General features: G+C 59.5%; 5 protein-coding genes across 5 annotated transcripts in view; 3 read left to right on the top strand and 2 right to left on the bottom strand.

Moving 5' to 3' along the window:
• CHLNCDRAFT_140230 (hypothetical protein) overlaps positions 1 to 928 on the bottom strand; it is a gene marked incomplete at both ends in the record, with an annotated part of 1917 nt that extends 989 nt beyond the window's left edge. Inside the window, 4 exons of the mRNA XM_005843516.1 lie at positions 51 to 269; positions 446 to 545; positions 632 to 754; positions 818 to 928. Coding sequence (XP_005843578.1) covers positions 51 to 269; positions 446 to 545; positions 632 to 754; positions 818 to 928 — 553 coding nt within the window. The remainder of the gene's footprint in view (positions 1 to 50; positions 270 to 445; positions 546 to 631; positions 755 to 817) is intronic.
• A 309-nt stretch (positions 929 to 1237) lies between these two features.
• On the top strand, positions 1238 to 4869 carry CHLNCDRAFT_59232 (hypothetical protein). The gene is made up of 8 exons (XM_005843563.1): positions 1238 to 1498; positions 1627 to 1691; positions 1864 to 2499; positions 2697 to 2850; positions 2998 to 3128; positions 4131 to 4229; positions 4338 to 4547; positions 4675 to 4869. The coding sequence occupies exons 3-8, from the start codon at positions 2266 to 2268 to the stop codon at positions 4810 to 4812; spliced, it is 966 nt and encodes a 321-aa protein (XP_005843625.1). The 5' UTR covers positions 1238 to 1498; positions 1627 to 1691; positions 1864 to 2265; the 3' UTR covers positions 4813 to 4869.
• Positions 4835 to 7237, bottom strand: CHLNCDRAFT_33088 (hypothetical protein). Its single transcript, XM_005843515.1, has 10 exons — positions 7157 to 7237; positions 6921 to 7031; positions 6733 to 6815; positions 6465 to 6606; positions 6202 to 6381; positions 5962 to 6072; positions 5638 to 5787; positions 5406 to 5483; positions 5231 to 5281; positions 4835 to 5137 (listed from the first exon to the last, which is right to left on the bottom strand). Exons 1-10 carry the CDS (start codon positions 7157 to 7159, stop codon positions 5093 to 5095), a joined length of 954 nt encoding a protein of 317 aa, XP_005843577.1. The 5' UTR covers positions 7160 to 7237; the 3' UTR covers positions 4835 to 5092.
• Positions 7238 to 8160: 923 nt separating this feature from the next.
• Positions 8161 to 11490, top strand: CHLNCDRAFT_140227 (hypothetical protein; the record flags this gene model as incomplete). The annotated part of the gene is made up of 8 exons (XM_005843562.1): positions 8161 to 8247; positions 8334 to 8411; positions 8927 to 9046; positions 9344 to 9559; positions 9755 to 9893; positions 10659 to 10868; positions 11035 to 11094; positions 11435 to 11490. The coding sequence occupies 8 exons, from the start codon at positions 8161 to 8163 to the stop codon at positions 11488 to 11490; spliced, it is 966 nt and encodes a 321-aa protein (XP_005843624.1).
• A 2334-nt stretch (positions 11491 to 13824) lies between these two features.
• CHLNCDRAFT_27908 (hypothetical protein) overlaps positions 13825 to 16364 on the top strand; it is a gene marked incomplete at both ends in the record, with an annotated part of 3565 nt that continues 1025 nt past the window's right edge. The window contains 10 exons of the mRNA XM_005843561.1: positions 13825 to 13983; positions 14082 to 14224; positions 14390 to 14504; positions 14684 to 14896; positions 15015 to 15111; positions 15198 to 15273; positions 15384 to 15490; positions 15588 to 15751; positions 15839 to 15928; positions 16090 to 16202. Of these exons, the coding sequence (XP_005843623.1) occupies positions 13825 to 13983; positions 14082 to 14224; positions 14390 to 14504; positions 14684 to 14896; positions 15015 to 15111; positions 15198 to 15273; positions 15384 to 15490; positions 15588 to 15751; positions 15839 to 15928; positions 16090 to 16202 (1277 nt within the window). The remainder of the gene's footprint in view (positions 13984 to 14081; positions 14225 to 14389; positions 14505 to 14683; positions 14897 to 15014; positions 15112 to 15197; positions 15274 to 15383; positions 15491 to 15587; positions 15752 to 15838; positions 15929 to 16089; positions 16203 to 16364) is intronic.

Here is a 16364-nt window from a genome sequence, read left to right as displayed (position 1 = left end):
CCCCCCCCCCCCTCCCCCCCCCCGCCGCGGCCCCCCTCCCACACACACACCTTTCTGCGGGTCGATGAAGCTGTTGACGTGCACGGGGCGGTGGCTGCCCTCTGGTAGCGCCAAAATGGTGACCTCCTCCAGCCCTGCATGGAAGCTGGACAGCAGGCGCGCAATGGCGGGTGTCTCTGCAGTCAGCCGGACCGCAAACTGTTGCTTGTCCACAGTGGCCTGCAGGATCTCCGAGTCCATCGTGGGCAGCCTGTAGCTCTTCACGAGGCCTGCATGCGGCAGGCAGGCAGGCAAGGAGGGGGGTGGAGGATGCAAGGTGTGTGCAAGCACAGCAGCAGGGCGTGGTGGCAGCCATGAGTCTGCAGCAAGAGGCGCAGCTGGCGCCAGGCATGGCTTAAGAGCATGGCTTAAGAGCAGGATTGGTTGGCAGGGAGCCATCGCGCACCATTCTCGCAGTGTAAGGTGATGGTGGCCTTGCAGAGGGCCGTGTCGAGGTCAAACAGGATGTTGTTCACCCTTTGAGTTCGGAACACCGACAGCACATGCTGCAGAGAGGTGGCAGCATGCGCTTTCTAATGATGCAGGCAGCTCATATCGCAAGCAGCTCATATCGCAAGCAGGCAGCCCCCACCTTTATCAGAAGACCGGCTTGCACCACGGTGCAGTCGAGCACATCATAGCTGTCAAAAAAACTAGCACTGTACGTGACCGACAAGTAGGCACTGAGAGAGGAGTTAATGGTGCGCAGCACGACCTGCAACAGGCAGCATGTGAGAACACCTGACGGAGGGAACTTGCACTGCGCCGCCCAGCTCACCCTCGTGGGCAGTGCCTCCAGCAACAGCTCGTTGCCGATCTTCTGCAGGCTCTGCAGCCCGTGCTTGAGCAGTTTGAGCTGCCGCTCCGCCAGCGTAAAGCGGACTGACATCTGGCGGCGCTACCGCCGTGGCGCCCGACAAATGTGCTATGTACCACCGCTCGATCTGATCCTCCTGGCTCCGGGACTCGAAGATTCTTGCTGTTGTCGGCGCAATATCCGGCAGGTAGACCACCGGCGGTAGTTGGCACCCCGTGCCCCAGCGGTTGACCGCGCCGGTGTCGCAGTTATGGAGCCAGCCGGAGCAATTACGTAGCCACGGGTGCCCCAATTGCAATTCAGGCAGGACAGTGCGTACTGCCCGCAGCTTGCCGATACTTCCTCGAAACAACCAGCAACACACAGCGTTGTCGATCTCATCCTGCCAGGTGCCTGTTCAGGCAGGATGAGTGGAGTTCGAGGCGGGCCCTCGGGCCTGGACTCGCTGCTGGCGGGAGTGCACGGTTTTAGCAAGCCCTCGCTGCACGACATGAAGGTCAATGGTGGCAGCGCCCTGTCGGGCAGCCGATTCGGCTCAGGATCGCCACCGCAGGGACACCAAACTGCGTCGGCCGGCAGCGATGCCTCGACCATGGAGCACTTGATGAAGTCACGGTCCAGCCCGTCGCTGGCGCGGCAGCAGTGCGGCGCCGCCTGCCCTGCCGGGGCCGCGCACATTTGCCCCCGCCTGCCTGCCTGCTGCTGCTTGGTGGGCGCGAGGGTGTGTCTGGCGGCCCCAATCACTTTCCCACTCCAGCTGGTGGCTGCAGGACGTCACAGACATCGGCATCCAGTGGCAGCTTGAGCAGCCTTGGCAACCGCCCGCCTGCGACAGGTGCAGGGGAGCTGTGAGCGCTTGTGGGCTGTCAGTTGCTTCTCGGAGAACAGGGTGTGCTCCGGACCCGCAACATGGTGCTTCAACTCCTGGATGTGCATCAAACATGTGTCAACATGTGAACCCTCTCTTTTGCACTGAGCCAGACTGCACGAGTGCCTTGGCAATGCAGGAGTATTTGGCGATCTGTTGGGCGACATTCCGGGCGCTCTGAGAGGTGGCAGCTCGATGCGGCAGAGCGCTACGACCACAGTGCCACCTGCCAAGCCTGCCGCTGTCTCTCAACCACCACCAGCAAAATGTTCAGTGGCGCCTGCAGCACGTGCCACAGACGAGGACCCGTTTGCTATCTTTGGCGGCCCGCCGCTAACAGCAGACAGCAGTGGCAGGGTGCACGTAGCTGATGGCTGCGGCAGTGGCGCTGCAGCAATGTCAGCGGCAGACATAGACGACAGCTTCCTGGCTGCCTTTGCACCGCCCGTGCCACAGCAGCCTACCATTGCAGCTGCAGCAGCAGCGGCACCTGCGAAAAGTGTCTCGAACGGTTTTGATTACGTTCTTGGCTGCGAGGGCCATGAGATGCTGGCGCCCGCTGCCGCCGTGCCTATCAGCCAAGCGCAGCCGGGCCGCGCGACGCATCCATCGCCAGCAGCAGGAAGAAGCAGTGGCAGTTCTTCTGGGCGGCAAGGTCTGGGGATGGCAGGTGCCACCGCTACCCGCAGCTTTGGCTATGAACAGCCTGGCAGTGCTGCTGCTGCTCCTGGCCAGTCACGCTACCGGGTGTTTGATTATGTGCAGCCTGAGGAGGGTGCGCCAGCGGGAACTGGAGAGGCAGCGCCACCCTCAAGCAGTGCCGAAGCAGCGCAGCATATAGCGGGCAGCAGCCCTCTGGAGGAAGGGCTGCGCATGTCTGGCGCTGGGGGTTGCCACCAACGTCAGCAAGATCGCCCTGCACAGCCGGCCGCCGGCATCCTGCATGCTGACGGCTGCCAGCCGCCGCCGCAGAATGCCAAGGAGGCTGTCAGTGACCTGGGACAGAAGGCTGCCAAAGCGCTGCAGAGCGGCACCAAGTGGTTCATGAAGGCCAGCAAGACCCTGGTGACGCAGGTCCAGCAGCGCTTGGAGCACCACGGTGGCAGCAATGCCGCCGCCGGACAAGGTGGGTGGACTGCCTTGCGCCTCGTGCCTCTGTGTCCGGTGTTCGGCTCTGCTCTGTTGCCTTGCTTCCTTCTGAACTATTGCGTGACTAGTCATCTCCGTGTGTGAAGAGTGCATAGCGTCACTTGGCTTGATTGCCTGTCTGTAGAACGGCCGTTTAGCCCCGGTGAGCCTGAGCCCTTCCATTACGATTGGGCCACGCAGCTGGCACGCATCTCCCCTGGAAGTCGCTCGGCGGCGCTGGGCGCAATGGCCGAGGACGATCGACTGGCGGTGCAGGTATGTGCCTTCCCCTAGTGGATGTTGACATGCTATGCAATGCTAGCTAGTTGTAAGGCTGGTGCTTCCAAGTCGTACAGTAGTGGAGTGGCAACCTTGCCCTGAGGATAAGGTACCATGCACGCCTTTTTGCTCTGGCTGCAGCGCATTTTGGATGAGGCGGTACTTGGTAGCTACATGGAGAGCCCAGATTGTGGCAGCCATGCCCCCACTGCTGGCCACAAATGTGAGCAGCGGCCAGGGCAGGGACCCAAGGAAGTTGATGCGACAGCTTTGGGTGCTGACCAGGGAGCCAAGGCTGGCTCTATGGGCAGTGGCTTTGAGGCTGCTGGGCAGCACAGCCTCAACAATTATGTCGCTTCCCTAACCACCGGTGCAGCAGCAATGGTCGGGCTGCCTCCTGCTTCGGCATCACCTTCAATCCAGCAACTGTCTCGCTATGACCAGCCGCAGTTTGAGCAACATGGTACTCCTGCACCCGCACAGCTGCCGACACAGCAGCACACGTTACCAGCTGGAGCAGAAGATCTGCTCACCATGGATGCCAGCAGCAGCAGCAACCTGCCATCAGTGGCAGCAGATGGTGAAGATGATCTGCTCGGCTTCAGTGGCGCCGCACTGGAGACAACGGCCAGCAGCATGAGAGCATCAGCAGCGTCCAGCACTGCCCACATCGACGACCTGTTTTCCATCCCTCCCAGCAGAAGAGCAGCAGGTGTTGCGGATGCACCACCTATCGCCAATAGAGCTGGAAGCAGAACTTTGGACAGCATAATTGACCTGGGCAACGACTTACCAGATGTGGACACTGCTGGCTTCAGCGAGCTGTACAAGGAGGCACAGGTGAGCTCGCGAGCCTGACACTGGCACTGCTGAGAGGGTGTAAGCAAATGGCGTCCAGCTAGGCTGCTGCTACCCTTACTATGTCACCTACAGCTCGTGGCCAGCAGCCGCAGCAAGGTAAGAGCTGTGACTTTTTTGCGCCCTGTTGTGCTTTGGCAGGATGACGGCGGCAGTGGTGGCAATGCAAATGAGCCAGAAGAGCGGCGTATGCTGCGGCAGCGGCGCATCCAAGAGAAACACGAGCGCATGATGCGCCAGGTGTGCCATTGAACGTGCCATCAGCACGTTGCCGCCCTGGTTCTCAAGCATTTGTGCATTTGTTTTTATGTGCACGCTAATCGCTTATGTTTATGCCATCTTTGGCAGTTGACAGAGAAGCGAGCACGTGATGAGGCAGAGGCCGCCGAAAAGTCTGGCAAGGTTGAGTTGCGCGCGTCTTTGCAGCCCAAGATTGACGCCTGGTCGGCGGGCAAGAAGGACAACATCCGCGCCCTACTGGCCAGCCTGCACACCGTGTTGTGGGAGGACAGTGGCTGGACGCCGCCCAGCATGGCAGAAATGGTCGACAACAACAAGGTGCTTGCGTACGAGCTTCCCCTGTGATGTGGGGTAGCAGTCGCTGCCTCACTGCTTGGCATTTGCTGTGTGGTGGGACTGCAAGCATATGATGATCAAGTGATTGCTACCCCCGCTGCTGCTGCAGGTGAAGCGCACCTACATGAAAGCCAATCTAGTGGTGCACCCTGACAAGGTGAAGCAGAAGGGCGGCAGCCTGGAGCAGGTCACTGCGGCTGACATGGTGTTCCATGTTCTCAAGGCCGCCTGGAGCAAGTTTGTGTGATTCACTTGCTCTGCTGAGCCTTGAAATTGGGAATGTACATTGTGTAAACCACATCCTATTTTTCGAACAATCAACTTGCCAACTCGGACTTTGGGAGTCGCGGTTGGTTGACAGCCGTGGCAGCTGCACCGTTTGTTTCTGGCAAGCTGGACAAGTAGGCTTTTGTGCCTACCTGCAAATCTAAGCACTCAGGTTTGTTTTGAACCGCAACTAATGGCTTGCATAGCGCTCTTTCTGAACTGTCTGTGAGAGGCGCTGCTGCTGCTATGAGCCTGCCTATTCAGTCCTCGCGGTCGCGCAACGCCTCGTTCTCCAGCGCATCCACCTGCAGGGACAGGCCATGGGCCGGAGGGTTTGTTGGATGCATGTGATGGCACAGCCATGTTGCGGGGATGTGTGTAACAAGTCCCATTCTCACCGTTTCCTTGTCGAGATCATCAAAGTAGGGGTGCCGCATCGCATCCTTGGCCTGCAGCAGCGTGGGAGCACGAGGAGAGGACTGAGCACCACCCAGATGACTGTCCAGCAAGGAAAGTGCTAACAAAAACACCCCTCCAGTGCCCTGATAGCTTTTGCTGCCAAAGGTTCCTGACCGTGATGCGCTTGGCAGGGTCATACTCAAACATCTTCTGCATCAGGTCAATGCCGTCAGGGCACAGCCGCGGGAACACCTGCACAGGAGTGCGGTGGGGTGCAGCCGTGGGTTGCTTGCGCATCCAGGATCCAGCGGCAAGATGACTGACCATGCCAATAGCGATACATCTGATCTGAAATGCCTGCAATGTTGCTAAACCACTTGGCATGCCTCTTGGACACATTCCCCACCTGGTGCAGGTCCTGCCCATGCCACTGTGGGAACTCATGCCAGTCACGCAGCTTGGTCACGCCCGGCCAAACTTCCTCGCTGGGCGTACCCAGCAGCTTGAAGATGTGCAACAGCTGCTGCAGCTCGCTGTCACCAGGGAAGATGGCTTGCTGCAACGCAGGCAGGGTCCGCCAGGCAGGAGCAGCCATTGCTGTGTCATGAAAAGGAGCGGGAAGCCTCCCATCACCAGCACACCAACAGTGGCGGACTAACCATTCAGCAGCATGCACAGCTGCTGGCTGGCTCTTGCATGCTGTCCACCTGCTCTCCGACACTGTTCTGACCTTGCGAGCCAGCTCAGCAAAGATGCAGGCAATGCTCCAGATGTCTACCGCGGGAGCATAGTGGGTAGCGCCCAGCAGCACCTCTGGCGCGCGATACCACAGGGTGACAATCTGTGGTGCATTTGGACGGGGAACCAGGGTGTGTCCTTGGGAATGTGTCTGCGCCACCAGCCAACCAAAGATGCCAGACCAGAAAGAACTGCAGTGGCAGCCTCCTGCTCCTCTCTCCATGCCACCCACCTCGTGCGTGTATGCCTTGATGGGGATGGTGAAGTGGCGGCCAAGGCCCAGGTCTGCCACTTTGAGCAGTGGGTGTGCGGTGCTGTCATCCACCAGTAGATTCTGTGGCTTGAGGTCACGGTGCATCACGCCATGCTTGTGCATGTGCGCCACACCCTTCAGCAGCTGGTACATGAAGCTCTGCAGGACAAGGCAGAGGAGTTGATGGGCGTGGCGCTGACCCCGCAATTCGATTGCTGTGCTGTTCACCCCAGCCTGCTGACCTTGACAATCTCCAGAGGCAACGGATGCGCAGGGCCCTTGCCAATGCGGTCCATGTACTTTTTCAGGTCGGTGCTCAGGTACTCAAACACCAGGTACAGGCACGGCTTGCCATTCTCTTCCAGGTGTTCCACGCACAGCAGCCTGCCGGCAGAACAAACTTGCATTAGTGCTTTGGCAGCTGCATGCTAAAATGCAGCTCTGGATACGGTTGCAAATGCCACAAAAATATCACCCAACATTTGTGTTTGGGGCCATCAAGCTACCCACTTGACAATGTGGTTGCTCTCCGACAGCATCTGCAGCAGCGAAATCTCTCGCAGCGTGGTGGATGGCACGCCCTCTTCCTCCATCTGTAAGAAAGCAGGGGCAGCGGAGGCTCTGTGATGATGATGGCAGCAACTGTGACAAGTTGTGTCACTGACAACCGCCGCCAGCCGCTGCCAGCCACGCCGCACCTCCAGACGCGTCTTCTTCAGTGCCACCAGGCGGCCCGTGTTCTTGTCCCGCGCCTTGTACACCTTGCCATATGTTCCCTCTCCGACCTTCTCTATCTTCTCGTAGTTCTCCTGCAGGCCGCGGAAAGGGGGGGGGGCACAAAACCAAGCCCAAGGCTGTTGGTTCGCGCTGTCCCCGCGCTGTTGTATCTCGCCCCCGAGTGATGTGAGGAGCAATGGAGGCACCTCCCGCTCACCATCCTGCGGGAGCTGGCCAGGGCCCGCGGCTGCCAACACAAACGACGGAGGCGGTTTGAGTAGCCTGTTCAATCTCAGCCGAGTGCGCACGGGAGGTCTGCTGCCAGGAAGGCGGGACACGGCCCGACAGATGCTGAAGTCTGCGCAGGAAAAAGGCCAGCATGCATCGCACACTGCTGGAAAGCAGGTGTCGTTGTTTGCAATTGCATGCAACATGCTGTACAGCACAATTGTGTTGTTAACATTGTTGTCGATCGTGAGGTGCTGGAGGGACTCACGGCTCCCACATGGTGCCACGGACCCCCCTCCCCTTCTCGCTTGCAGCGGTGCTGCTGCTGGCGGTTTGTGAGGCACTGCTACCAAGGCCTATCTATTTGCAACCGTCGTCCTTCTCAAAAGCGCATCCCAAGCAGTGTTCTCCAGGCACCGTGTTTGTCAGGTGCGCCAACGGTGAAAAAGAAGGAGTGAGCGATGTTTATCGGACGATGCCAGCACAGGCGACGCCGCCCGCCGCGCCCTGCTGGCCTGGCTGCCGACAAACCTGCTGCCACCGTGTGTGGATCACTGCTTGCAGCACGGAGCAGTGGTGGACAGATGAGCTGTTTACTGGCAGCGTGGCCCCCTTGGGCCATCTCCATCTCGAGACCTGCTGGCCAATGGTGCGACGACGGAGGTGGGGAGGCAGTGGGGGGGAAGGCCACCAGGTTGCGGCTCTCTGCCAGGCTTAGCTGTTACCTCCCTAGCAATTTGTTGCACGCAGAACCAGGTGCTGGCAAGGCGGCAAAAAGCCACCATCGACACTTTGCAGCACCACAACCCATCCGCAACCGTTGAAGTGACCGTGCGGCTTATGAGGCCGGACTTGTCGCCCATCGACTTTGTTCCACCAGCTCAATGCGGAGGCAGCTCGGCGGCTCCACGGGATCTGCTGGACTGTCGCCGCAACATATTGAGGTCCTCATTGACGCCGCTGGTGTGCAACAGAACAGGCGGCGCTGTGGCCATGCAGTATGTCCTCCCCGCTGGATCTGCTGAGGCCACCAGCATCGACTGCCGGTGGAGGGACCAGTTCATCCTGAACACTTCGCAGGTGCTTCTTGCTATTTTTATCCAGGGATGTTGCAGAGGGAGTTGGCTGGCTTGTGTCATCACAACTTCTCCTCCGATCTGCTGCAGGTGGCAGCATCTGGCAGCGTGCTGTATGTTGTCGGTGCTCGCGCTTTGGCTTACTCTGACCCTGTGCCCAGTGGCGTAGTGGGCCTGCCAGCCCCTCGCTTGACTTCTGTCGAGGCGTTCCTTCCAGGTGTTCTGCCCGACAATGCCTCGGCTCGCTGCAGCGGCGCATGGTGTGGTTGGAATAGTGGCCGCTCTCTGACTGCATTGGCTTGGACAAATGGGCTTCAATACACCATGGAAAGTGTTGCTGTGTTCACTTTCTTGCATTGTGATGATGTTGGGCGTGAGGCTCATGTTGCTGACCTCTGGCTGTCATTCATCTTATGCCCTGCCGACTGCGCAGCTGCCAATTCCTCCCATTGGTTTCTCTATGCAGTGTGCATTGTACCCAGTGCTTCAGCTGCCGGTTGGTGGCATCTGGCGGCTGGCATACACCGCATCACCCCCCAATCTGGTCGGAACTGCAGTATCCCGGACGATCATCACTTTGAACGCCAATTTCCATGCAGTGCGTGCATCCCAGCGAAAGTGCATTGTTTATTATGTCGCCCAGCTGCTGCCCAGCAAAAGTGAACGTCTTGTTACGGCTGCAGGGAATTGCCGGCACGGTGGTGCGCAACGCGACGGGGAACCTGTGGCAGCAGCAGTTGCCGCTGAACCTGACTGCGCAAGCCAAAGCGGGCTGGAACAAGATCACGCTGCAAGGCAAAGCGGTGGATCCCGCAACAAGTGGTGTTCAAACCTGTGAGTGTCAGCCTCAAACATCAGCCACTGGCCAAGCTATCTGCCTGAAGGCTGCCATCTTTGTTACATCTCTTATTGCTATGCAGGCTCCTTGAGCATTTACTTCGAGTTGGTGCCCCCTTGCCCGCCAACTGCAGCACCTTTCATGACGCACATCTGGCAGGCATGTGGCTCACCTGCACTCAGCGCATAGCATTCCAGCTGCTGGCCCATTCTGGAGTTGTACCCTGTGGTCTGCCAGCTTGGCCTGCCGCCATGTGCTGCAGGACTCAATCAACACTCTCACAACGTCAAGTGGCCTACTCCAGCAGACCACGGGTGTAACCAGCATGACGCTGTCCGCAGCCACCGCAGCCGACCAGCCCTTCCTGCTGCTCTCATTTGATCTGTCCTTCCTGGCTGCCAGAGGCGTCACGATCATCAATGCCACGGTGTTCCTGAGACTGACGGCAACTGGCGGAGCGGCCATGACGCAGGACGTCGTCAGTCTCAGTGTTTTCGATGGTGCTGTCTCCTGGGGATCTACCTGTGGTACTGCCTGCCCTCCGCTGCTGCCTGCAGCCACGCCCTGTGTGGCACCCGGCTGCCCCTCTGCAGTAAAGGTAAGAAGAAGTTCTCTTAAAACCTTAAGATGCCCACTTGGTGTTTGCACCAATATGCCGTTTGCCACGACGCAGGTTGGTAGCGGCCGGCTGCTGCCAGCCAGAGACACCAATGGCTATGTGGAGCTACGGCTCGATGCGAAGTATGCCGGCCGCTACGCCGGCAAGTCCCGCCTCCTGCAACTGGCAGTAGCGATGGCCCGGCTTCCCGGCGGTGCAGCAGGCAGCGCCACCTTTAGCAGCTCCACATCTACTTCAGCCCCCTTTATGCTGCTCAGCACCAGATGTAATTAGCAAAGGCGTATTTTCGCACCTCGAATCCAGGAAGTACAGTGGGCACCCAAGCCGTGCGAGGCGCCCCAACCGTTCAGAGCGATCCCCTTGCCACCCCTTTCCCGTGCACCCCCGCACCGCCTCCACAGCAGCCCCCGGTGAGTGCCGAGACGCGCCCGCTGCGATCACATCGCATGTGGGCGTGCTCCTCCCTCTCCTTTTGCCAGTGGCCCCCACAATCAGCCATGTTTGGGGGCGGCCGGCCGATGGGAGCGTAGCGCCGGCCCACGCAGGACAGGAGGAGAGATGCGCAAGGCCATCCATGGGGGCCAGGCCCAAGAAGAAGAACACCCAGCGCCCTGGCAGAAATAGGCGCTCCCGGAAGGGCGGCCTCAGGCGCGGCCAGGGTCGCAAAGGCCGGCTGGCCGGTGGCGGCGGAAAGAACTTTGCCAGCGGCGACAGGAATGCGCGCCAGGAGGCGAAGCGGCAGGAGCAGCAGCGGCGGCAGAGGGAGGGGCCGTGCACTCGCAATGCTGAGCGGCAGGCGCATCCCGAGCAGCAGCAGGAGCAGCAGTAGGAGGGGCCGAGCTTGGACTCTGGGGCACCCGGCACGCGCCAGCATGGTGGGGTGTGCTGCCTTGCGGGCATGTGCTCGCTATTGGTGCGGGCCCCCACATCACCCGGTGTGCGTACCTCCTGCTTGCAGGCCACCAGCGCCTGCTGGGTGTCGTGGCAGCGGCGGTGCTGCTGGTGATGCTGATCGGCGCGGGCACCGGCACGCTCCCACCCGTGCTGGACGCCACGCCTGCTGCCACGGGCATTTTCGCCACCTGCGTGGCTGCGGTGTACTGTTGCCCGTGGCGCCCTCGCCAGCGCCGCTCGCGCCCCTTCCCTTGGCGGCGCGCCGTGGATGAAGGTGCGGGTGTGGGTCTGTGACGCATTGCACCCTGTCCCTGCTCCAGGATCTCTGCCCACTCTTACTTCATCTGCCGCCACAGAGCTGCTGCATTCGCATCTCAGTAGCCCCTGCTGCCGCCATGCACCTTTGGCGTTGGTCACCAGTGTTTTGATTACTACTGCAGGGAGCGATGAGGATGTGCCTCCTCGGCGCATGCGGCGCAAGGCGGCTGTGAAGGCAAACCGTGAGGCGCTTCGTAGTTGCCTCGATCAGCCCGAGGCCGCCCCCAGGCAAGTACTAAATAATTCACTAGTGCAGATGTGCCCCGCCATTGGCTTCTTCCCCCGCCTCCACTGTTGTGTGTTCAAGCTTTGCAGTTGGCGCTATGGCTTGCCCGGTGGTTCAACGGATGCATGATGCTCCTTGTTGCCGTGTGACCTGTGGAAGTTGTACCTGTCAAGCTCCTCGGCTACCCCAGGTTTGATTTCACATTCACATTGCTGCCTTTCCTCGCAGCCGCGCTCCCCGTGCCAGGAAGGCGATGCCGTCTTGCTCAGAATTTGCCTGTTGCTTTGCATGCGCAGGCGGCGAGTGGCTCTGGCTCGTGATACGCGCCTTTGCCATGGCCGTTGTTTATTGAATGCCAGGTTACAAGTCTTGGGTTTGCCACGACACGCCCAAGCTTGCCTCGTCCCTGAAGTCTTTGTTGTTCAACGGTTGCAGGCCATCGCAACTGGCAAGCCACCCAGATCGAGTACTGCGGTTTCAAAAAAGGCAGCTTAACTCAGCGGTAAACGGAGTGGAAGGCCCCAGGTTGTTTTTTCTACGGTATGGACACAGGTGGTCTCGCACTTGTTCTAGTAGGGGCAAGCCCGAAGGCAAGTGAGGCTGTCAGAACCGAATGAAGAGGGAAGCCATTTACACGCAAGAGGTGAACGACATGTTACCCTTGACACTTTCTCTTGCCAATGTAGCTTCAAAAATGATGACCACAATAGTCAAAGGTCGATTGACGGCCTAGCGGACTGGCACCTTCACCATTAATGATGGCAGAGCCGTGCCGAGGAAGATGTTTGCATCAAGCAAGCAAGCAGCGAGTGCCCCGGCTGATAAATGATGCCGTGGTCTTTCCCATTTCATACATTCCCATTTCGTCTATGCTGTCCATAGCCGTTTGCAGTCGCTTGAGCTCGTTGTTTGCGGCTTTGCTGGGCTAATGGGCTATGCCCTCCCCCCTAAACACCATCCCCAACCACCCTGTCCATTCCTCCCATGCCCTGAGCCGCAGAATGCGTGCAACATGGAGGGAGCAGACGCAAGCGCAGCACAAGATTCAGCCAGCAAGAAGAAGAAACCTCCAAGCAAAGGTGCTGACACTGACTCAAGCTGTGATGATGATGTTGATGACGCGGATGAGCAGCAGCCAGCAATGCCCGACTGCGAGCCAGGGCGTATTCACACAGTGGTTTAGCGTTGGTGGTCTGAAGCAGAAGCCCCTTCCTCACCCATCTGTTCATACTGCCTCCCGAGGTGCAGGCTGCTGCCGCAGCCGCCGCCCAGCGTGAGCAGCACGAGCGGGAGCAGGCTGTGCACCTCGCGGCTGAGCGGCAGGTCCATAAGCCACATGCAGTCCCTACGCACCCCCCAGCCGTGCAGCAGCCACCACAGGAGGCACAACAGCAGCAGCAGCCGGCGGGGACCAGCGCCGTTGCTTTGGAGGAGGATCGGCAGCAGGAGCAGCAGCAGCGCTGGCGCCCTGCCAAGCGCCGAAGGCGTGGGAGGCCATCCGAGCGGGCATCAGAGCGGTGAGCCTTGCGCGTTCTTCTTCTGTTGGGATCTTTTGTCAATCTAGCAGTCTACCGCTGCAGTCCACTCCAAATCCTTGGTCTCGTATCCTCGTCCATCTGTTGTTGTAACCACATTCTGACCCTGTGATTATGTATCATGGTTGTGGACCTCTTCACAGAGTACGTGTTACTGCTCGCAGCTTGCTAGTGAGTGCCGTTGATAGTTTGCCGCAGGGACTGGGGCTCCAGGCTCTGCCACAGCCGCTGTCTCCGCCATTTCTTGCTACCTCTGTTGCTTCCTACCGCCGTCTGACAACTCGCTGCACATCTGGACACAGCGCGGCAAAGCCATGTGTTGAAAGGTGAGGGTGCTGGTGCAACTCGAGCGGGAGGCGGCCGCCCGGCAGCGTGGCGGTGGGCGCCCGCACACTCTCACTTTCTGTCACGAGCTCTTGGAGGACAGCAGACTCAGGGCGTACGGGGTTGCCCTGAGCACGGCCACGGCGGCCAGGAAGGCCGTCACGTTGCGCCTGAGCTCCGACTTCGCCGTTTCCCTTTTGCTGGGCGGGAACATGATCCGACGGGTGTGGTGCGCTCACGCTATTTTACGCTATTCTATATTGCACAGCTATAGCGAGAGGAAGAGAGTGGAGAGTACAAGGTACAAGTACAGCGAAGCAGAACGCGCGCCTAGCACGTAGGCAGGGAAGAATCTATGATTGAGCCATCGCCATAGGAGCGCGGCCTGCTTGTTGAGAGTGGGGGCCGCCCTGGGCTGCCGAGTCCCCGCCTCGTGTGTTATCTCCTGGCGATTTCAAGGCCTTCTTCCAGACGCTGCAGCTTAAGAACGACAGACCCGCCACGCCGCCAGGCGCCGACCCACCGCCGCCACCGCCGCCATGAGCCACGCCGCCCCCACCAGCATACTGGCGCAGGCCATCAGCACTTTTGAGCAGGAGGGGGAGCCCAATGTGGCAACATTCATGCCAGCAGCCCGATTTGCGGGCGCCAAGGCAGGCTACTTCTTTGGCCGCGGGCCGAGTGGCATCGGGTGAGCTTGCCGGCACCGTGCAGAGCGGGCGGGCGCACCAGTGCATGGGGGCCCTCTCACCTCTATTGTAGTCACCTGTTGCCTTTGCAGCTACTACCTGGATCGCAAGCAGCAGCAGCATGGGCAGGGAAGAGCAGACGCAGGGGCAGGCGAGGCCGCCGCGCCGCTGCAGGCAAGCAAGCCGCTGGATGCCCAACAGCTGCTGCGAGAGGCGGAGGAGGCGGCTGGTGATGCCAGCACCGAGATGCTGGACGTCCGTGGCCTGAAGCGCCTCACCCTGGCGCTGGAGCGCAAGGTGGGGTGCATCACCGATGCAGTGGTGGCAACACTGCAAGCTTGTCATCGAATAGCCTCGCCGCTTCCTCTGCCCTCGCCTTCTTCTGCGCCACGCAGTACAATGCCAACCTGGAGGCGCGCATGAAATATGCGGAGGCACCGGACAAGTTCATGGAGTCGGAGGCAGACCTGGACGAGGCTGTGAAGGCCATGCTGGTGGTTGCCTCGGCGCCAGACCTCTACCCAGAGCTCGTGACCAGGTGGGGCGGGCGGGAGAACGCCTGATGCGCGTGTCGCCCTGGGTGAGCACCAATGCAGGCCAGCTAGTAGTTCTGTAGTACTGCTGCTGACCCAATTGGTGTGCAAGGTTGTGCAACCACCACCTATGCGCTTACACAGGTCGCCCAAGTTGTATGTCCCTGCAGCACCTCGGCTGTGCCCACATTGCTGGCATTGCTGAACCATGAGAACAGCGACATCGCGGCAGACGCGGTTGAGGCCTTGTCAGAGCTGACAGATGGAGATGCTGTGGAGGATGCGGTGGGTGCTGCTGGCATGGTGTGTGGGCAAGAGGCATCACATTGCAATAGTGATGTGGGTATGGGGGCCCGATGCACCCGATGGAGGGTGACTCAGGCAGGTAGCAGAGAAGGCATCAACATGTGTCGAACTTGTAACACCCGTCACCACCTCGCCACTGCTTATCTTGCTTGCTGCAGGAGGATGAAGCCACCGTGCTCGTGGAGAGCCTGCTTGACAATGATGCCCTCAGTCTGCTGGTGCATCGCTTGGGCGCCTTCAACGAAAAGGTGCCAGAGGAGGCGTCCGCGGTTTACAACGTGCTGAGCATCATTGAGAACATCATTGAGGTCAAGCCCGAGGTTGCTGAGCTGGTACTGGAGAAGACCAAGGCATGTACAAATTTGTATTTAGTGGGCTTTCGCCAGCAGGGCCCCTGATGGCTCTCCATCACCATCAAGATGCATAGCCTCATCTTGCTCTGGGAGCTTGTCGAGGCCTTCAATTCGACCTTCGTATGCTGTGCTGCAGCTGCTCAAGTGGTTGCTGTCCCGCCTGCGCCCTCGGGAGGTGGACAGCAACAAGCAGTATACCTCAGAAATCCTGGCCATCCTGGTGCAGCAGTCAGGTGCGGCACATAAGTCTGTGTTGCTGGTTCCAGTACCGCCCCACTCCCTGCCCATTGGCCTTGACACTATCTGCTGGCCATTGCAGATGCCAACAAACGCAAGATCAGTGCTTCAAATGGCATTGATGCCGTTCTGCAGGCCATTGCGCCATATCGCAACAGGTGTGGTTGTGATGTTCGCCTACGGGCCGCTGCAGTAGTTCTCTGGGCACTGCCCACACTAACCCTGCAGCTCTGCCAAGTCTGTGTTTTTTTCTGAAACCTCGGTGCAGGGACCCCGAAACAACAGAGGAGGAGGAGTTTGTGGAAAACTTGTTCAACATTGTGGCATCCTGCTTGCTGCTGCCTGAGAACAAGGCAGTGTTTGTCGAGGCTGAGGGTGCGGCACAGCCTTGTCTGCAACGACTGTGCCGCTTTGGCGTCCTGCCCGGCAAAGAGCGGCTGCTCAAACAACGGTTGAGCAATTTGACTTGCAGGTGTGGAGTTGATGCTGCTTATCTTGAAAAGCAAACGGGCCACACGCACTAGCGCCCTAAAATGCCTCGACTTTGCCACTACTCGCTGCCCACCTGCCTGTGACCGCATGGTGGATCAGCAGGGTCTCAAAACCCTGTTTGCCATCTTCATGGGCAAACTCAGGGTAAGCTGTGCAGGATGGATGGGCTTGCCTGCTTCCATTTCATCAAGGTAACTCTTTTTGTAACCACGTATGGCTGCCTGGCTGCAGGTAAAGAAGAAGGATGAGTCGGGGACCAGCGAGGAGGAGGAACGCACCATCAGCATCATCTCAAGCCTGCTCCAAAACATCGCCAAGCAGGTCACCACGGTTTGATACTACCGCTGTTTCTTTGCGTGGACTATGATATGCCCACACCATGTCCAGTTTGTTAGCCGCTACCACCAGCAGCTCCTGTGCGGGACGTGCCCCTGCAGCCCTCATACATCACCTCTGACAGACAGGTCCAATGTCCCTTGCAGACACGTCGTGACCGTGTGGCTGCCAAGTTTGTGGAAAATGAGTTTGAGAAATGTGACCGGCTGATGGAGATCTACTTCCGCTACGAGGCACGGGTGATAGCCGAGGAGGCTCGGTGAGCTTACCTGTGGATGTGGTGGTGGGTGGGTGGTGTGGTGCTGGTGTGGTGGCTGGGCGGCGATTGGGTGCCTGGCTGGGTGGGTGGCTCTGCTGGGTGCTTGGCTGGGTGGGTGCCTCTGCGGGGTGCCTGGCTGTGTGGCCCTGCTGTGTGGCTGCC

The sequence above is a fragment of the Chlorella variabilis genome (assembly GCF_000147415.1).
Source record: "Chlorella variabilis unplaced genomic scaffold CHLNCscaffold_29, whole genome shotgun sequence".
Lineage (NCBI taxonomy): Eukaryota > Viridiplantae > Chlorophyta > Trebouxiophyceae > Chlorellales > Chlorellaceae > Chlorella > Chlorella variabilis.
This window is presented reverse-complemented; position numbering and strand designations above follow the sequence as displayed.

Excerpts from the sequence above, each read along its gene's own strand:
- CHLNCDRAFT_59232 (XM_005843563.1), top strand. The coding sequence starts at position 2,266 with ATGAGATGCTGGCGCCCGCTGCCGCCGTGCCTATCAGCCAAGCGCAGC. Across the intron at positions 3,129-4,130 it reads ACGATCGACTGGCGGTGCAG|GATGACGGCGGCAGTGGTGG; the intron begins GTATGTGCCTTC and ends GTGCTTTGGCAG. Across the intron at positions 4,230-4,337 it reads ACGAGCGCATGATGCGCCAG|TTGACAGAGAAGCGAGCACG; the intron begins GTGTGCCATTGA and ends CATCTTTGGCAG.
- CHLNCDRAFT_33088 (XM_005843515.1), bottom strand. Across the intron at positions 6,607-6,732 it reads GAGAGCAACCACATTGTCAA|GCTGCTGTGCGTGGAACACC; the intron begins GTGGGTAGCTTG and ends TTCTGCCGGCAG. Across the intron at positions 6,382-6,464 it reads TGCCTCTGGAGATTGTCAAG|AGCTTCATGTACCAGCTGCT; the intron begins GTCAGCAGGCTG and ends CTTGTCCTGCAG.